This window comes from Bombus bifarius, unplaced genomic scaffold, assembly GCF_011952205.1.
Source record: "Bombus bifarius isolate JDL3187 unplaced genomic scaffold, Bbif_JDL3187 scf7180000008213, whole genome shotgun sequence".
Classification (NCBI taxonomy): domain Eukaryota; kingdom Metazoa; phylum Arthropoda; class Insecta; order Hymenoptera; family Apidae; genus Bombus; species Bombus bifarius.
In genome coordinates this window covers 2,105,324-2,126,094 of record NW_022884516.1, presented here as the reverse complement: position 1 = coordinate 2,126,094, position 20,771 = coordinate 2,105,324, and the positions used below count along the sequence as shown (strand labels likewise).

At 42.6% G+C, this 20,771-nt stretch overlaps 1 protein-coding gene across 9 annotated transcripts in view; it reads right to left on the bottom strand.

The window, feature by feature from the left end:
- The window catches only part of LOC117210891 (dystrophin, isoforms A/C/F/G/H), a 441,996-nt gene that overhangs the window by 286,233 nt on the left and 134,992 nt on the right, over positions 1 to 20,771 (bottom strand). For all 9 annotated transcript variants that reach the window (XM_033454312.1, XM_033454311.1, XM_033454305.1 and 6 more), the window contains 3 exons: positions 16,996 to 17,207; positions 14,221 to 14,375; positions 13,739 to 13,928 (listed from right to left, as the gene is read on the bottom strand). In XM_033454312.1, coding sequence (XP_033310203.1) covers positions 13,739 to 13,928; positions 14,221 to 14,375; positions 16,996 to 17,207 — 557 coding nt within the window. The remainder of the gene's footprint in view (positions 1 to 13,738; positions 13,929 to 14,220; positions 14,376 to 16,995; positions 17,208 to 20,771) is intronic.

The following is a 20,771-nucleotide window of genomic DNA, read 5'->3' as shown; positions in this document are numbered from 1 at the left end:
GCGTTTTCCGAGGGAAGAACCAAAAGAAGAAACCGAATATGGTAATTCCTTTCAGTCGTGACCTTTCCTTACTTCGTTGTGTGAAAGAGGATTGTGCAGGAGCTGGCCAACGAGCGAAATTTTTTTCCACCACCGATAGCTTCCTCGTATCCATTCTCTCGACTTCCTGCACCGCGCAACACTGCGGTGTGGAATTTAAATAAAGCGAACAGCTTCCGTCTAAACGCCCCGGGCAGACAGCTTCTTTCTCGCACGTTACAGGTAAGTTTGAGTAAATAGAACGGTCGCGTGTCCCGATGGCTACCTTCTTCTCCATCTTCTCGCGCGTTTCCATTTGTTCCATCTTCCGAATATCAGAATATTCCTCGAAGCGTGTCTGGGTTATGGGCGTTGGGTAGAGAACCTCCAATGTAGAGAACCTTCTTTAGGGATGGTTCGTTTCTGGATGATTTGGAGCAATTAGTAAATACAATGGATCCTCGTGGAGTCGTAGAAAGGAATGGTTAGAGCGCGTGTCGGGAAAATAACAGATATACACGGATTCTTACAAGCATATCCAATTCGATCTTGAGATGTTCCATTTGTCGGAACGCGGTAAACGCCTACGACCTACCAAACCAGAGATGTAATTCGAAGAAGTAGGATTAAGTAAAATATTAGCACGTCAGGTGGTGATAAGAGGTAAATATGATAAATAAACCAGAAGGCCATCCTAAGCCGAAAGACAAATAATTCTTTACTAGTTGAAAAAGCTAGTCGTCCCATCGACGACTGGATCTCAGTTTACTGGAAACTGCGCGAAACTATAGAAGCTAGAACAGAAAGCGGTTGCGACCAGCTCCGAATCAAATGCAAACTTAATAATTTCGAAGTAATAAAGTTAGCAGTGATTTAATGACGGACTGTAAGCAATAACACGTCGCCAGCTGGACGTCGTAAATGAACGGAGTTTCGAAAGTGCGTCACCAAGTTTCAGTCCGTTTTGCACGTAATTCCCAGTAGTCCAGTCACCGCTTTCGGACGCTAATATTTTCCGCCCTACAAACTCCTTCTCTCGGTTGCCCGCTCTTCCAACTGTAGTAATCCCATTTCCCGCGTTGAATAACAAACGAGGACAAAGAATAGAGGGAAAAGAGCCCGAGACAAAACGATATTTACGCGTCCATCGGAGGTTACATCGAACTCTTACGTCGTTGCAAACGTCGAATCTGTATTCAGTGTTTGGAAACGCGTAAAAAGAAGCGAAGAAGCGAGGTTGCTCGAGAAAGAAGTACAGCAGGATTATCCCCGGGGACGCGTCAACGTCCATATTCAGACGGGACCCGCGATTTTTCCGGAATTCCTTATCTTCTTGGGATGTCCTAGCCGCGAGAATCGCCGGGGGAATCGAAAATGTCGACGTTTCAAAAGAACGCGGCCGACCTGTTTCTCGCGCCAAAGGTTTCCCTCCCCTGTGATCGCAATCGTGTTTCTTCCCTTGCCCTTTCTCAACTTCTCCCGTTTTCTATTTCTCTATGCCGCCTCTTCCTCCCTCTTCGTCTCTACCTTCTTTCCTTTCCCTTCTTTCCTTTTTTCTTTCTTAATTTCATTTGACCGTTTCGCACCAACTAAACCGAAAACGACGAGAGACAGAAAAAGCGCAAAAGGAGGGTAACGGGGTGGCAGAGGGAAAAAATTCTTTGCGCGGAATCCCTCGTTTCGACTCGCTATTACCTGGCCCGAGAGAACAACCAGACCACGCTGATGATGATGCTCTTACACCGTCGGGACTTTTGGAGAGAGACCAAAAATATCACCCTTATAACAGAGGGTCGAGCACCCGGCACTAATTATTTCTGGTCAAAAAAGCAAAGAAACTATCTTTGTGAGAGGAGAGAAATGAAAATGTCGAATTTCGTGCGCGCGACGTTCGTACGCGAACAGCGTGGTTGGTAATTCAGGTAGTCGTTCGTTTGAAAAAAATTTGTTCAAACGAACATTCGGGCCCTGTACCGCGGCTCTTTTATTCGTTGCGATAGCAGTTTGAATAAGAACGACGCGATAACCATTGTGCGTCGGATGATACGTTTCAATTAGTACAAAAGAAGGGATAGTTGGAAAATCGTAGAGGGCTTGCGCGCGCTTTGTACGTACTCCTTTTCTGGTAACTAAGTTCTTTTTTTTTTTTTTGCATGAGTTTGTGGAACTGTTATCCGACGGTTTAGCGAGGCTGCTTTGTTCCCGTTTTGGGACGGCTGTACAAAGAGCTGTTGCCGCGGACATACGGGCTGATATCGTCCGTACCATTGTCTCGCGTTGCACGAAAATGTACGAAATGAATCGATCGAAAGTACCAAAGTGTCGCTACGTGATATGTTTATCAGGTAGGACGAAATAAGAACGAAAGTAATATAGAGACAGCGTTGAAAACGTAAGCGATATACTAAAATGGCGAAATGGTGGAGCACAGGTAGTAATAACGTGTCAGTTCGCTGTTATCGTTCGGAACATACCGTTCTCAATTTACTGTTACAAACTATCCGATAGAAAATATCCGGAAAACGTATCGTGGCAGGATATACGGTTATTAAATAATTAATTATGAATCTAAGAGACGATGTTTTCAAGGGTTAAAGTACGTGACGAAGATATGCATCCTTTGAATCTTGAATTATTCTGAAGAAAATAACAAACATGAGAATATTCTAAAAATTCATTGAAAATCTCTTTCGCTTTTAGAAGAAACGTAACTACAGGTAGGACGTAAAAAGTAAAAAATTCCAAAAAATAGGATAACTCTAATAGGTACAGGTGTATGGATTATATCGAGCAGCGATTCCAAAACGATCAATGAAAGGAGGAAAAGGAGTATGACAATGGAAAATTCCAGGCATCGTCCGTTAATTAACCGTACCGAAAAATGGAAAAGGACGATGCCGTGGTAAAAGGGGGTGAATGTCGCGGAACGCGGCCGAGTGCATTTCTTTTATTGCGTATTTTTAATTCAAACACGGCAATCGTGGTTTTAAAAAGCCGCGCTTCTCCTGAATGGCCATTACTGGGAAAATTGTGAAAATACAGACGCGGTTGTAATGGTTTTCCACGCTCGTTCCGAGCGACTCACCCCGCGTGTAGCCGTGTACTCGTTGCGAGTACGGTACTGTAAAGTCTGCGAGCCTTTTGGGTGAATCGGCAGGCGGTGACATTTGCTCGCAATGTTATCTCAGATATTCTCGCTGGTTTGTCCGTCCAACCCAGATCCTTTGGTAACAGAACTACAAACTAGTACATCCGTCGAGTCACCGACAGATCCGAAAGAAAAGCAGACACTCGACGACAGTGTAAATTCTACTGTGTGAACGAACGATCGATCGGAACGTTGCGTTGTGCGAACTGCTCAAGAATCAAAATTATTAATACTATTTTTTACAAATTTCTCAATTACATCAGAGTTACGTGATTAACGTTTAAATCTCGAGGAACCAACGACTTACTTGCTTAAGTTCGCCTATCGCGACAATATGCCACAAATAATGGTAATCGTTGTTTTACGCTTTCCAATTTATATAGAATTGATCAGTGCGGCTTCCGAATGCAGGTCATACCATAGAGAATAACATAATTTGGCAGAAGATTAAACAATATCTTTTTTCAATTAAATGTTCGAACCAAACGAATTACAGGGCAGAAGCACCACACGCGAAATCGAAAAAGGGAAAGCTGGATATTTGATGTTTTAATACGATCAAGGGTTTATAAAATACGAAAATTTCAATCCAAACTACGTTACATCGTCGTAATATACTTTTAGGATTACGTTAAAATTTTCAGTAGATTCGGATATAAAATTGTTGCTTCCGTAATCTGGGTTGTGCAACTTACGCAACTATGTATATTGGTTTCGTGAAATTCGTAACATTACGCATAATTAACGTACATTGCTTCAATGACACTTGCGTCATACAAAGGACGATCAAGGTTTCGTTTTTCTCTCCTTTTTTATTTATTTATTTATTTTTTTACCAATAAAAGATAGATTTAGTAAAAAAAAAAAAAAAAACAGGAAGAAAGAAAGAAAATACATTTAGCGAACGAGCGATTTACGAATGACTGTCTAATTACCGATGTAATTTGCCGCGGTCGCGAAGTGTTCCGATTAAAAGCGCTTTCTCCACGACGTAATTACATAAGCAATTAGAGCAAATAAACGTTGCTTTTACAAGCCATGATTGCTAGCTTGCTAGATTCAACAAAACTAATTTTCCTGGGTATAAATTTAAACGGACGCTCGCAAGTTCCGAGATGTATTCATACGTGCACTGCTGACTTTGCGCCATGAATTATCTACTTGCCATACCGCGACAAACTTTTAACTTCCATAACCGCGATCTTTTTCCTTTTTATTTCTCGGTCGCTGAATTACTTTCTCTCTTTCTCGAGATCGTTTTAATATAAACATTAATTCATTTTTTCTTTTTAATTTCATTAACTGATTTTCGTCGCTATCAACGTTCCCACTGATTAATTTTAATTAGTCTCCCGTTAAGTTTTCAAAAACTTTGCAACCTTGTTGTCTCAACGATCTCTGCGACAGCGTGAACTCCATGTAAATTACAATTAGAAAAAAAATCGTAGGAAAATGAAAATACAAAGGATGGCGAGAAATTCCGCTAACAAAAATGACAAATGCGTAATACGGATTTGCGCCCAAAAAGATAAAACGTCGCACGCGTTGCGACAGCTGTGAAAACAAAACTGCGATATATTTTTGTTTATTACAAAGAAGAAAAGAAAGAAAAACAACGATAGTTTTTAGAGGGGGCAAAAAAGATAAACATCTGAAATTTAAAACTGTGAAGCGAAAGAAGGTTTGATAAATTGGCAGGCACGTCGCTCGCGCTCTAATGAGACCAGCCTCTTTTTGCTTAAACAGATGAAATTCAAGAATGAAATATTTGTCGTGATGGTATCTGTTACAGGGAACGGAAAAGCGGTTCGTCCAATTGATGATTTATCGCCGATAACTGAAGTTATTGCCTGCCGCGAATTCCGGAATTAACGCGAGATTGGTTTTTTTTTCGAAACAATGAAGATGACACAGCGTCGCACAAAAGCGACAATATTGAGACTGTCAGTGAATCGATCCAATCTCGAGCAACCATAAATCGTCGCCTTTTTCCGTCCTTTATGGATTCTTGCTCGATACGGTCGATAGACTAAATCGGCGTTGTCAAAATCCAACATTTCCTTCAACTGACTTCCCTCTGACTTTTGAAAAAAGCTAACTCGAAATCCTTCTTTACGATTTGTTCGACCGACGAACAAAAATTGAAACGGCAGCGCGAATGTTTCGAAAATTCATTGGAAATAATAATAGGAAAACGTAAAGCATTTAAAATTTAGAAAAAAGCCAACGTCTTTCGTAACAAAGATTAACAAAGCTTAAATGTAAAAAGAATATTTCGATAATTCCAGTTTTGTAAGGTTTGCAGTAGACAATACGAATCGATGATCTTAGATAGATAACGAGACTTTTTAGTATATTAGCGCAGGGTAAGCAAAAAATAACAAAACGCAACAGAAACCTGCAAAATATTTCCAGTCGCTTTCGGTATCGACTGGTGGTTAAGATCTTAGGCAGAAACGCTAGAAAATCGAATGTATTCTGCTACGGAACAGCAATTCTCCATCGAGGAACCGGCTGATAACATCGGCACCCAAAGTCGGTAACCGGAATTCGAGAAAACTACCCTTCCGGGAGGAAAACATCCCTCCTGCGTTACCGACCTTGTAATTCTACGAACATTGTCGGCTACCGCCCTCTGAAGAAGCCGAGAGCGCATGCGCGTACCGTTTCGATCGCGAACAACCCCTTTCTCGTTAAATCGCACGTATCATCTAAGTTGTAGGAGGATGGAGAAACGATACGAAGACGGACAGAGACAGATAATAACGAGAATACGGAGCATGATGAAAATGTGATTCGCGAAAAGCTTCGTTTCCCGAAAATGTACAAAGATGTATATTTTTTTCAACAGAACAATATATGAAACACAACGTAAAAAAAATACGTAGAAGAAAATGCTAAAAAATTTGATGGAATTTTAACCATGAAATATTCAGCTGGAATTTTGCCAATTGAACTATAAAACATGGGGGGGGGGGGAGATTCCAACAAAATTTTCCAATTGAAAGTACGCTCGATGCTAAAGCAATTAAAACACGGAAAAAGGAATTCTCGTAGCGATGCGTTTAACGCCTCGACTTCACGGCGTTCCATTTATCATGGTCGCTCGAGGGGGTGGTGTAAGGGTGAAGATGTGACCGTTGTCGAACGAGAAACACCCGCCTCTCGAATTTTACCCCTTAATGGAGAAACTTGCTAGGAGCCTGCCTGCCTGTACCCGTTGCTTTTATATCCGTATTTTACGAGATTCTTTCCCGACCTCTTTCGTCACCCACCCTCTCCGTGCCCTTTACGACTTCCGCCTTTCATTTTCGCCATGGCGCTTTTCAGTTTCGCCCACCCGCTGCTTCTTTCAGAGACGAAAACTCGCCGAACGAAATCGACTTTGATAAAGCTCCTAGAAAATCGACGAAGATAAGCGAAGTTGTTAACAGCAATGTATCGCGAGAAATCAACGTATCAACACACGGCGAAGCTGTGTAACTCGCAGGTCCGCGAAGGGAAGAAAAAACGACCGGGCCAGTGAACAGTCACCCTAAGCGGTCGTTATTCGCTGAGCGATTACACGGTGAACATGCAACGATCAAACGGTAAATTCGAAACATTAATTCACCGCTGCGACCCACGAACGCGAGACTGTCGCCTGATAAACTCGTTGAAAACGTTTCCTTTCTGCTCGGACGGCAGCCACGAGGGTGGAGTTCGTTAAATGCACTTTGCCGTGCTGCAGCGATTTTAAAAATTACCAGCCAAGAGAAGCAAAGAGAGAGAGAAAGAGAGCGATTCTTAATGCGCCTTCGTTGAAAGGCTAACGAAGTTTACCGAACGGACGGTTGTTGAAGCGGAGAGAAAAATATAAAAGAGGTACCGCGACCAAGAAGCGCATACGAGTTTCGCGATTATGCAAAACAAGGAACTGGGAAGAGCCCGGCTTTTTTCCCCGCGATAGACCGAGCGTAGCCTTCCCTTTTAGATATAATTTCTGTTGCCAGAGAAGAAAAAACTTGGCGTCGTGATTTAGTAGCGCGATTCGTGGCCGTGTGTGCGCCAGCGCTCGCTTCCACTTATAAATTTCCGTTATACGGTGTCCTTTTGGTCGCGAGACGCAGAAACTCGCCGGATGCGCCACGCATAAAAAGCACCAACCTCTTTTCCTCTTCTCTGGCCGGTGAGTCGCGAAAAGTATTCGGCGTTATAATGGAACAACGACTATTAGGAGCGAAGAATATCATCGTCGGCGCGGTCGTTCACGCCGCGAAGGCGTTCCTCTATCGATCCTTCGGCTGCGTTTCGCCTGTGGGAGAGAAAGGGAAAGTAGCCAACCGATTCTTTCGCTTTATCATGACCTTCGCACCCCCGAGAAAAAGTCCGCAACTTTTCCCATTCTCCTGTCGCTGTGTGCGTCTGCCTTATACACGGAATCCCGTCCTACAAAATTCTATTTTCAAATTGTTCGCACGAATACGCGAGACTACTGGTTCTTTCAACATACAGAATTTAACGACGTTGGATTTTCTCGCTTATACCGATAAAACAGAGTTACGAATATTTATGCTCAACGATGACTGCAATAACGTTTGTCGAAAACGCGAATACCTCCAACGGCAATGAATTCTACGCTGCGAAATAACACTGAGAGATCACACACACTCTCGTCGTGGCTAGAGGTTCTAGACAGAAGACGTAATGCAGGAAGGTCTTACATCACCGGAACACATACTAAATGCTCGGCATTAAAAGCGCGTCCCGGGTTTCGCTGGACCGCCACGAACCTGTGGTATTTACTAAGAGCAAGCTTTTTTCCGCGAGAATGCTCCCATTGTTATATTAATATTAACCCTGCAGTCGCAAGGTCGAGGTATACGCACAATGCGCTTTCAACGTGTCATTCTATGACATTCTGCCTTTATCGATGTCAATTCTAGCAGAACCCAATCCCCATCCCATTTTCAGTCGCGATTCGGCATTGAACGCTTTAACACGCAACGAAAGGGGCAAATTGACCGAATAGAAAGTCCGGTTACGTTGTCACAACCCCGTGGACGGACGCGAGTGAAATTCGTTGCCTCTAGTCGACTGCAATTTTGTACATCCCATTTGTGCAGGCAAGGGTGTCGCCGTATGAAGAAGCAAGCGCATCCCTGAATAGGCTGGGGGTTGGTCGCGTGGCACGTTGAAAAAATAAAACCAGGTGAAATTGCGTTAAAGCGAATTAGCCACGCTAGGCTTGATTTAACGAACCAGCCTGTACGGTATGTTTACCATGAATATGAGAAAAGGGACAGGCCTCTTTGTCCGACACAGGGGGGCGAAACGAAAGTTCAGGTCACGTAAGCGACTCCCGTGGCGTTTCTCCTCGATCGATGAACCCTACTTTCCGTGTAAACGGTTCGTAAAGCCATCGAACTCCAGCCACGGCGCAAAATGACAAGAAGCCTAAAAGCAACCTTGGGCGACGCGCCACCGCGTTGCGAAGCTTCATTGGAAATTCGTGACCTACTTGCCTCTCGTGGTTTTCGAATCCAACGGAAACGTAGGCGAACCTTGGAGAATTTTAAAGACGCGAGAAGCTCTCCGCGCTATCGTTGAAAATACTTGCAGATGTGATTTTTCATAGGAGAAGATTTTAAACTGCGAATACGAAACCGATGGAATTTCCATGGAACGAGATTTTGTGCTCGATTCTCTGCTGCCATAAGTAGAATAATTTTACATTCTAATAGACTTCCTAGAATCGAGGTGTTTTAGTGTCCTTTTTAATTCTTTTTTAACACGTCGCCTTTAGAAAATCCTTTGACGAGAAGGTAAGTCCTTGTTGAGCTTTCATGTTTTACCATGATTGAAGTATAATCTTTCTGGATGATCTTTCTTTCGCTCTGTCGTTATCCAGACTAACACTGGCTACAGAAAACATTTATACGCCATAGTATTTATTATTCCATTTGCAAATTAGTTCATCAGATCCAAGTATATTATACGACATATCGCTTAGTAGCTTCTTTATGAAATGTAGAAACTGATGAAAAAAAGAAATGTTTGCTTGCAAAGTAAGATTATGTGCAAATACTTCTTGTAGACGCTGTATATATCAAACGTTATCCTATCTTCGAGAAATCGAGAAAAAACAAATGGAACCGATACGTTTCCCGGCAAAAAGGAAAAAGTCACCATCAAACATCAATCGAGTTTTTCCCCGGATCCCCGAGGTACCAGCTTTTCCAAGCGTAAATATTAATATCGTAAAAGAATCTCGATCTTCTTGAACGTATTTATTTGCCAGTCCCATGGGCTACCCATGAAACGTCCCGTTTCGATTCCAAGTAATTCTAGCCGCGATCCAATATCGGACGGCCATAACTCGTGCCCGACAAATCGCAATTCATGCACACGGGAGCGTGGTGCAGCATGGACGAAGGTATTAGGAATTCCTCCGGATGTGCTCTCGAAAGACGGAGACGCTATGCATGCATGAGTTACGTTCCGGTCGAACCGGGTCGGTGAGTCATTAGTAGCATCGCGACGACAACCGTGAACTTTGCCTGCGGAATTACATTGTTTCTTGGCGTTGCCAACTGTACGATAGTATAGTCTGCGTTGTCTACGATACATCGATAATACCGCGATCCCGTTGCAAGTGTACGTTAGTTGGAACGTACGCGCGTTTCCAGTAAATCGAAACCTTTTCAACCTTCTGTTCCTACGAAATTCGACAATTCGAAACTTTAAGAATCGACTGCCGTTGGATCGATGGAAATTGTAGAGTAACTTTTCGAAGGTAAGAAACGTCTGGTTGAAGAGGTGAAAGTAAAACCAAGATGGATAATGAGGCAAAGGGTGGATTTGACGCGACGTACGGAGCCAAGTTTCGTTGCCACGTTTTTATTACGAATGCCAATCGATAACGCGGCTCCTACCTACCTCGAGGTTTAACGAGTGGAAGCAGCTGTCCAGGCGGCATTAGTCACCGGGATGTAATTTCTGGCCCACGCCCTGTTCCGCGTGCATTTGTGAAAACCGGAGAACTCGGTCGATTGCTCGCGTGCACTAAATAGCATTAACGTTCGACAATTATTCTTTCGATATTTCTACGGTACAGGATGAACGAAACTAATTGCAGGCAACTCGAACCCATTTCTGCGAGTCTGTAGCAACTAAGGATAATTGATCCAGAGAGCGCGATCGACGACGAGCATGGATGCATCCGTCGATTTGAATCCGTGGCGGCGTAACACCGCATCTGGATGTACATCTCGAGAAGCTCACCGAGCAGCGTTCGAAATTAATTCCTATTTGCAATCGACGTAGCAGCGCCGTGGAACGGGATACGTTTGCACGACCGCAACATTTTACGCTGCATCGATGAAATTAACAAACCCGGCGTGCTGCGATGATTCGAGCATGGCTCGTTCGACACACAGTTCCACGTTAAATTGATCGAAAGATGTATAAATCCCACGTGAACCGAGACGATTGGCGATAAAGGGACAACACGCAGCTTTGGAGCTTTCAGCGAGCACCAACTGCAACACTTAATTACGAACGGTGCGCGCATAGGCATACTATTTTCCGGTTCGACTGAGCCGACCAGCATTACGCTTTTCAAGAACATTAAACACGGCCAAACGAGTTCGATAAATTGTCACGCGAGAGATACGAATGGAAAGAGATAAAGTGAAACGCGAACACTGGGCATTGGTAAATAGGAATTACGCGCGGTGTTTGCTTTTAAAATTCGAGCCCAATGAAAAATCGCAGACGCCAAAACAAAAATAGCCGCGAAACGAAAGCGGAACGAAATCGAAACGGAATCTGAGCGAAATCGAAATCGAAACGAAATCGTCGAAGCAGCGTGCGGCAAAAGAGAGAAATTGTAATTGAAATAGATCCGGCTAATTGTTATTGCGCATTGCGGCGCGTAGATATAATCAGGTTGCACGGCAAATAACATTGATTTTCAATGATCGCTATTATTGGACAAGCGGTCGGACAGCGTGGAAGCCGCAGAGGCGATTTTCCTTTCGTCCCCGATACTCGGGATTTATCGAGTGATTGATTCCAATCAGTTATCCAACTGTTTATCGAATAATCAATGCCGTCGTCTGTTCGCCGATGAGGTGCATGGAAATTACATTTCGCGGACACGCGGTCGCGCAACCGTGCGACTGGACTTTCGTCGTCGAAAATTTATACCGTCCCTGTTCATTTGGCATCGATAATTTTAAACACAACCACAGCCTGGATATAGTGAAAATTATTGAGAGACATTGATAAATGCCGCGAATATTTTAGAACAATAACTTCATTCGTGTACAAAGATAAACTGGAATTAATACATTTCGACCTATTTGAAACTCTTCGACACAGAGAAACGAAAGATTAAAACTATATACATAATAATGATAAACCAAGAGTACATGATTTTACGAATAACGTAAAAAGTCGATCAATCTAAACATTATGCTAAGAAAAATGCATAAAACGGAAATGAATAAACCTTTTATAACGTAATTCCAAACTGAATGCGACATTGTCATATAAAATGTACGAGTTTGCCTATGAAATGCAATGCGATCGATCCTCAAACGCCCAAAATTGGCCTCTTTTCGATAAAACAAACCAACAGTCGACGAGATGGGAGAAGAAAAAGCATCGAACGAAGCAGGCAGAGTAAAGAATGTCCCGATGTTAACAGTCAAACAATATTATAAGCTAATTTCCCGGAATCGTGTGCCGTTTGTTCGTTACGCGAGGACGATTATAGATTAATTTGATCGAAATGGAGCAATAGGCCGTACCGCGTACGCTACAATATCAATTTGATTCTGCGAATGGTCCATCGGTTCCACGGAATTGTAAACACACGTATTCGACGGGGGAGGATTCTCATTGCGATTATCGCGACGATTCGTATAGGAAGCAGGTTACGACGAGAAAGTCCATTCGTCGTAACCTGCTTCCTATAGATTTCCTTAATGACGCACATTTTTACCCCGACCTTTGCGTCTTACATTTCGACCTCGTTCTATCTCCATCCGCGATCAAACAGTTTAAGTAGGAAACGATGTAATATTCCAGAAATAAAAATTTCTAACATAGACCAAAGCTATTCGCGTAGAATTTCACTCTACGTTCCGAGTATCTTAGAATCTAAGATAAAATATTTCAGGATTTACAGTATTTATTTCGTGCTTGTGCACAATGCGATTCTATTCTGGAAAATAATTTAAATTTCTTCATTTCGGCGCTTACATCGTTTGTCGTTTAGATTTCTCGATTATCGATAACCTGTAATCGAACAGAAGAGACAGTGTAACTCGTTTGAATGCATATCGTCGGAAGGCGGAGAATCTTTTTCCGGGCTGTAGGGATTCGAATCTGCGATTTTTTAAATTCATAACACTATGACTAACTTTGATCATCCTAACCAATGTCACTCTCTGTAACTTTTTCTCCTTTTCATTCGCATATTCTTCTCTATACTTGTACTAATTTTAAGCGCTAATCTTAATCGCTTTCGAGTAAGATTAGATTGTGTGACTACTGTTTTTGAGGTCGGGGAATATGCGCGAGCAGAGTTCGTTACAATTTCATTCTACTGCAAACTACGTTGTATGTAGAGAGGCAAAGTTTTCTCGTCCGCGCATTACTGAGAAGTTCAGTTAGCACAGGGAATGCTAATTGTTTAGAGAAGTAGTTCGTAGTACATTATGAAAAACGGACTTTCTGAAACGCAATGTGCCTAGGTGCGTCGCGTATTTACTTTAAAATATCGGTAATCGTTCGATAAAGTAATAACTCTTGAAAGAAAATTCTTACGATTTTTGCTTTTTCTTCTGAAATGTCAGCGTCTGAGGAGAACAGAACGCAAAACCAGAAGAAGCTTTCGCACAGAAGCTGATGGGCCGCTACCGCGTTACACCGATATCCGATATCGAGCGTCTTCCTTTTAATGGGTATACCGATACACGGCCTGCTACGTCCGACACACTTTTATGGCAATCAATCGAAGCCGTAAAACCTTCTCGAGTCAATACGTGACCTATACAGATCTGGTTTCCCGTCTTGACCACCACCGTTATAACGTCTCGAGGAATGTTACGACCTAACCAGACTTGAATTACGTCGATCCCGTTTACATTCGAAACGCGTTGATTTGTGCGAAATCGCGTGGAATATTTCTACGTGCAAGGGATGGCCAGTTTTCTCGACTTCGCCATTGTCGCGATTTACTTCTCGAAAATATGATTATCGAGTTTAGTATGTATAATGCCTTTTCAATTACGAAGCAATTTTAAGCTTTCTAGACTATATGAACCATAATTTTAAATTTAATTTTGTATTTGTTACAGTATTAAACTCGCGACTAATTATTTTAGCCAAATAAAAATATGGATTGGAAAAATTGAAATCTTTACGTGATTTTTCGCCGGAAACATCAACGGCGAAAAGATTTCTTCTTAAAGTACGAGATTGCTGTGTTCCGGCTATCAAGAACAATCGCGATACGTAACAAAAGCCTAGCCGATAAGAACTCGCGATTGGCGAGTACGTACAAGCAAAAATGGGACTTACCTTAAGCTGATGTTGCGGTCGTCTGAGCGCACCCTGGTCTCGTCGTCCGCCAAGTCGATCGGCCTCCGCTTCCAATCCCTCCATCGAGGACTCAGCTTCGCTCAACCAAGCCAAGAACTTGTCCAGGGACCGGTCGAAGTTGTGGAGGGAGTTCATCGCGGAATGAAGCAGTTTTCCTCGATTGATGATACTAAGAAGGATTTAATAGATATAGTCTTTCGTCACGATTCAGACACGGTCTGTTCGAAACGACCGAATTCGCTTCAATGGCAAACGCAAGAACGAAATCGCGAAAGAATAACTTCTACCATAAAAATTCTGTCAACTACGTTCAAATAAATCTACGTTCGAAACGTTTAAATAAATCGAGTCGAATCGAGCATTTTCAAATCACACACTGACGACTTTAACATTAGAAATTTCTATTTGACAATTTTCCACGATACTAAGATAACGCGAATAAAACTATAATCGAGGCATACCTGGTGTTGAGGTTGTTGTATCTCTGATTGATAGTCTCCGTCATCTTTTTCACGCGAGTCGTGTCGTCCTCCTGATAAACGGCTATCAGCTTCTGCGTCAGCTGATTGAACTGTTCGATCTGATGCTTGTACTGGTGGAGCTCCGCGTGGAACGACTGCAAGCACGAACAGCGTCGAAATAAAATGAGGCGGACAGGTCACCGTGGAGGCGGTAAACTTATATCGCGAGCGGCTCCGCTTCAGACTCGAAAGTCGCGTCCCTCGATAACTCGCGAAAGTTAAATCTTCCTAGAGAGGGAGGCCCGGCTTTCATCTTTCATGGTGGCATCCCGTGCCGTGGAAACTTTATTTGGTCGGCCGGCGACCGATTCGCGTCGAGAAAACTTACGACAATCCAGATTAAGCCGACGAACCAAAAAAAAAACGCGTTCTTATTCATCGCGATCGCCCGACAAATTTTCTTGCATTTTAATTTCAAAGGAAACGTTTCCATCGAAAGGACTTTGCCATTAGAGGAAAATTGAAACTATTTTAGAACGAGATGAACCGACAAACGAGACGTAAAAATGTAATCGAACGACAAACGGATCAATTAATCAATTACGATTGCAAGTACCAAGGGAGAGGAAGAATCTGGCCAGTGGTAGACACCGGAAAGCTAACCTTTGCAAACGAAACATACACCGGAATCAAGTTCTATTAAACAAGGCTGAAGTGTTAGCTTAGGACTTCGTAAAACCGTGAAAACTCTCGCGACGAATCGTTACAGCAATCGAATAAACGGTCTCGATGTTTCTCAAGTATCGTCTTGTTAAACACTCACCATATTCGGAAGGGAAGTTTTTGAATTACGAAATTAGAAGAATATTACTTTCTCAACGATACGACGTAGTACGTCCTTCGTGATTCGCGCGTCGTAACCGAATGAACGCAGAATGCTTACGTTCGATGATACCGCCGGTCGTTAAGGACGCGTAGAAAAGGACAACGATCGAGAGTGACAACAAACGAGGCGGGGCTATTGCCGTTAGAATCAAGGCGATCCCTAAATACCAAATATATCGACGTTGCTCGACGAAATAAATTATTCCATGAATAGCCCATTCGGCTCTTTTGAACGTAAACAGAGTTCTGGCCGCGTGACGTACTACGCCGTGGCACGATCTCGCGTTGATTGGGAGTTTGACCGTTCTTTCGTCTATCTCTCGTGCGCACTGCTCGGCCATTTTTCCCTCCACGAGTCGCGTTATTCTGATACACAAAGCAGATCGTTGCTAAAAAGAGGTTAGTAGCTGCTGGGATGAATACCGATCCGTTCGCTCTCTTTAATCGCGGTCGCGGCCTGTAACGAAGCTTCTAGCCAGCCATTATACTCGCGACCGTTTCTTTTTATATCCACTTCTTTTTTCTCCCTTTTTCCTCTCCTCTTCTCCCTCCCCCCTCCCCTCTCTCTCTCTTTATTGGAGCAATCGCAGAAAATGCAAGCCGGTTAGATTATACGGGTAACTTTATTCGATCATTTGCGTAATTTTCTGATGGTACGTAATTAGATTATGGGATTAGTACAAACTGTCTTGATGGCGGATGAAATTTAATATCTGAGAAGAAGCTTTTTTCGTTTTTATTGTTTTTTAAGCGGCAGGTAAGAGCGGTCGGTGTACGGAATGTTAAAACTCGAGGAAGTAACCGCGTATAGCAGAGTAGCCTCGTATCACCGGTCTATCCGGAAGCTGGTGAGCGTTCTTACGGTTGGATAGGTGCATACTGAGAATGGCAGGCTCGGGGGCAGAGATCTGGTAAAATGGAATAAACTGGTAGAATACGAGGAACATTTTGCGCTAACGTCATGCGTATTGTTTTAAGGAACGCTCGTTCTCCGTGACTTCTTGTTTCCTTTCTCTTATTACAACTTCAAATGCACTGCTGCTCTCGAGATTGCTACGTCGCTCCCGTATTTGTGCGAGCGTTTCAATGAAAATCGAGTTCAAGTTCAAACACTTGTCGAGTCTGAAACGCTTGCCACTCGACCCTAATGTATCAACGATTCTTTCAACCTCTACAGCGTAACGCGTTAAAATCCACGAAATTATCGTTACGTTACAGGAATAGTTACAGTAGCGTCACGTTCTAACTATCTGCGACTTTCCTTCCTCCATATCTACAGTTTAATCTTTTTTTAACTGACTTCGTGACACGAGCTACTGTCGTTAACAAACATGATATCGCTTGTATTTAATTTAAACGAAAGATACGTAGTTACGTAATGAAACAATTACAACTATACCTTCCTTGATAACTGGTGAGATAAAATATCGACCCGTGGACACTTAACGCGATTAGATGCTGCACCCGAGAAATGTCTTTTACCAATACAAACTATAACACACCTAATATATACTGCGGAGGAGCGATTTTCACAATGGGAGGAATTATCTTTGAATTCTAGGTTATTCGATATAATTATGCAAAATTAGAACGCGACTAAAATCGATCGTCATAATTATCAATCAACACTCGGCGATTTAAACCACGCACCGAGCCCATTTACCGCTGCCAATAACACGGAATTCCCAGATGATCGTTCGTTCAGTCTCCTAATCGCAATCAACGCAAATTGCTGCGATCAAACGGGAGAACCGGTTGCCTTCTGTCTGTTGCACAGCCATTGACACGAGAGAGATAAAGAGGAGATAAAGAGGACGACCCCGAGAGGTCGGTTGTCCGCGCACGGGTTAATGCAGCTCGGTTAAGAAAGGGAGAAAAATGCCAGCGTACCTTTTGTTCCCGGAGCTGTGCCTCGAGAACATCGGCAGTGTGCCCGACGGCCCGCATTTTCTCCAGCCGAGTTTCCATTCGCGCCAACCAGACCTCCACCTCGTTCCTTTTGGCCTCGTATCGCTGACTGTCCCCGAGCATCGCGTCCAACTCCGACTTCCTCTGCATCATTTTCGAGTTCATTTCGTCCCAGTGCTCCCTCAGCTTCGTAACTGCAACAATAATCGGACGGACGTGCCGTTTTCATACGATCTGTGTGCCACTATCTTCGCGTCTGTTCCTGTTTCTTCGACAATTTCTATCTACCTTCTCGTGTGTCGCTGTATCAAAGCGGTCAAGCGTGATACACACTGTCGTTGAAAAGCTCGTGAGCTTCGTAAAAGGCAAGAATTTTAAGGGAAGCAACTCGAAATTTCGTTACCTTAAGAAACTCTTTTATCGCAAGTTTAGTAAGACTCTATCGATGTCTATAAATTTAATCTTAAGATAAAAAGAAAATTAGTAGGACGTTGGATATACGTAGGAAAATTGGTTTCGTTATATAGCAGTGACCTAATGGAAAGTTATAGCGAAATAGAGGAGAGAATAATTGTGGAGGAACGGGGATCGTCGGAGATTGAGCTGAAACGCGGGGCTGTCTTTGATGTAGATGGCTGACACAGATAGCGAATGCTTTTCGCGACAGTTGATGATTTATGTGTTTAGTATTAGCGCAGCAGAGTGAAATACTCGCCCTGTAAGATACGATCGATTCGATTCATCGTGAAACGAAAAGGGCGCCGACGGATTAACTTGTTAAAACAACATACATAGATTATGAAGATAAGCTGCCAACAAACGGAATAAATTCAATCTGTGTCTCGTTCGAGATTCATTTCATACGGTTCCTCCTTTTACGTAAATCAAAAGTCCAATAATAGAGCGAAGATAAAGTACGCGGAGCTCCGGGGCTCGTTGCCTCGGTTATCATAACCAATCAGTATCCTTTTGCAAGAACAATTCGAAAAAGCCAGGTCGAACACGGAATTAAACTTATATTCTGTTCGATGACGTTCGTAACAAGGGCTGCATGAATAAATAAACCTATCCAAGCTTTCGAACAATCGTTCCAATTAATCGATCCTTTCGATTCGCTGCTACCACGACAATTTCAATGCTCGTCGAACGAAACAAAGGAGATTTTAAATAAACGTAAGAATCACGGAATCGTATAATCGATCGTTGATCCTTCTCGAGAGGGTTAAACGTTCCGACACGAGGACGTTAAACACGATGCACGCTCGAATTCGAGAGCGACCGATCGTGTAGAGGCTCGTTAATCGAACGCGAGGAAGTCGGCCGCTGGCACGTGCTCGTTGAGCATCAAGAAGCACTTCTCAGCCAGGCTAAAATCCACGTTGAAATTCGCGCCAGACACGAGGAATCAGCTGGAAACTGTCCAAGCTGGTGCAGCTTAGCGGGAAAGAACGCGCAGCTGGAAAAGCGGGGTGCAAAGCATTGGCAGCGTTTCAACATCCGTAACAACAGAATTACCACGCGTGGACAGCTCTGCAGAATGGGGTTCTATAGTGTACCTTTGATGATGCAACGCATGTACAGGATGTTTCGCGACAGGGTGCCGGCAAACAGGACCGAGGCTAAAACGAAAACAACGTGATTGAGAGCGTCACACTCTCTAAATATTGTAGGATTAAAGTGGTTAAGCTAGCATGCTTACGAAAGACGACTGGAACGAATCTGTCTCGTGGTATACGGTCTCTGTTAATATTCTCTCATGTTTTTCCGTAATATTTTTATTACCACCGCTGCTGCGATTATTGCGAGTAATTTGTAAAAGAACCGTATCGTTGGTTTTTAAACAGAATTTTAACGAATATGTTGAAAAACGCCGCATTGTACGGCACAGAATGGAAGACATCGTAATCTAGAGCACGCGTAATAATATTCGAAAACAGCAAATCCAGTTGCCTGTTACAATGCACGAGGAGAGACAAACGCGTAAGCACTCGAGGCAATTCGTAGTTTAGCGGATCCACGCTGTTACAACCGAGCCGCTGTTTCCAGACAGTAGCACAATTTAGAATGATATAGAGATCTATATATCGTTGGAAACTAAAAAATACATATTGAAATGAAAACAATTTCGCAGAAACTTTTAGCTATGCGTATGAAATATTTCGTGGGATATTTCCATTGCAAACAGAACCATTAATATCGTAGAAATTGCGATTAATCCGACGAATACGTGCCAAACGATATTTACAAATATTTTCAAATAAAATTTCAATCGTTTCTAATTAAAAAAATTATTACATGCTAATTGTATTAAAAGAATTGTTATATCTTCGTCGCAATTCAATTACATTCCCTGTCGCATTATCTATCCTTCGTTATATTTCCCAATTAAAAGAATCATTCGCGGGCTCCTGTAGGCGTAGCATCGCAGAATTCGACATACCATTAAATTTTATTTTTTGATATTCGTATATTCATACTTTTAACGTTCCATAATCTTAAACCACCCTATAGAACCGAACAAAAACCCGATCGATCACGGTACTTCGTTCGCATCGATACATCATCGTGGCTAATTTTCTGGCGGACAGAGAACGAAGAATTACGATCAGAGTGCATTCGCACGTAACCGGAAGCATATGCTGGTCTCGCAGACTGATATAATCCGACAAACCACGCATGCTAGACTAATGTTTCTAAGTGAAGAGGAAAGAGCACCGACTGGATGGCTACGTGAGCCTCGGATCCCGGGACCGGAAGTAAAGTGGCTTGATCTATCATCCCTCCCACTCGCGGAGTCTCTGAAGGGACACCGTGCAAAAGACGAGGAGGTTGTCTTCTAGTGGCTGCGCTCGATGACTTATTACAAGAGCAATTCGCTCTCATCGACCCCTACGACTCAGACCCCGCGTGCCCTACCCTTTTCAACTCGTGTCACAAGCGTGACAAGTGTTCGATGGCACATTAAAGATGGCACGTACACTCTTCAACCTAGGGACGAACCTATCGCGTCGCTGAACTCCCAGTCATCCTCATCACGAATGCGACTTTGAAATTTCAGCATCGTTAACGCACAGATTGTTCGTTTTTCTAACCGTCGCGTAAATGTATTTTATAATTTTATGACAATTCAAATAATTACGAATTGTCATCGGTAATGAATGCGTTTATATAAAATGATATGTTAGAAATTCTGTGTGTGTGTATCAGTGTTAACTTTAATACCAAATAACCAGTATTTTAATAAATAAAAATAATAATAAAGTGGGCTGGTGTTTCACGTAGCTTTTAAGTAGCTTTAAACGACTATAAGTAAAGCATGTAGTCTGGCGAACTTTCCATAATTTATTACTCATTTTGCTCTATTATGTTCGATAAACACATTAAATTATAATACGATATGGCATTATTATTTAAACTGCTCGCGAATTTCATTAAATTCACGCACAACTATTTCGATTAATTAATTTCGCCAATCTACTATAACTATACAGGCTATAATATATCATCCTAGGTTGAATCGATGACGTTAGAAGAAACACTAGGATAATAAAATTACCGGAGCCTCGATACGTTTTATATATACGATACAAAATTCCATCGCAAATTAGGTTTATCTTTCGACTGGTCTGTGATTAAACCAACTGAAAGTTATCGCGTATGGTAATTCTAGGTGCGTACACATAATAAATTATCACGTTGCATAGAAACCGTAATAAAGACGTTCGCGCAACCACCGTACGAGCCTAAATTACAGGTAT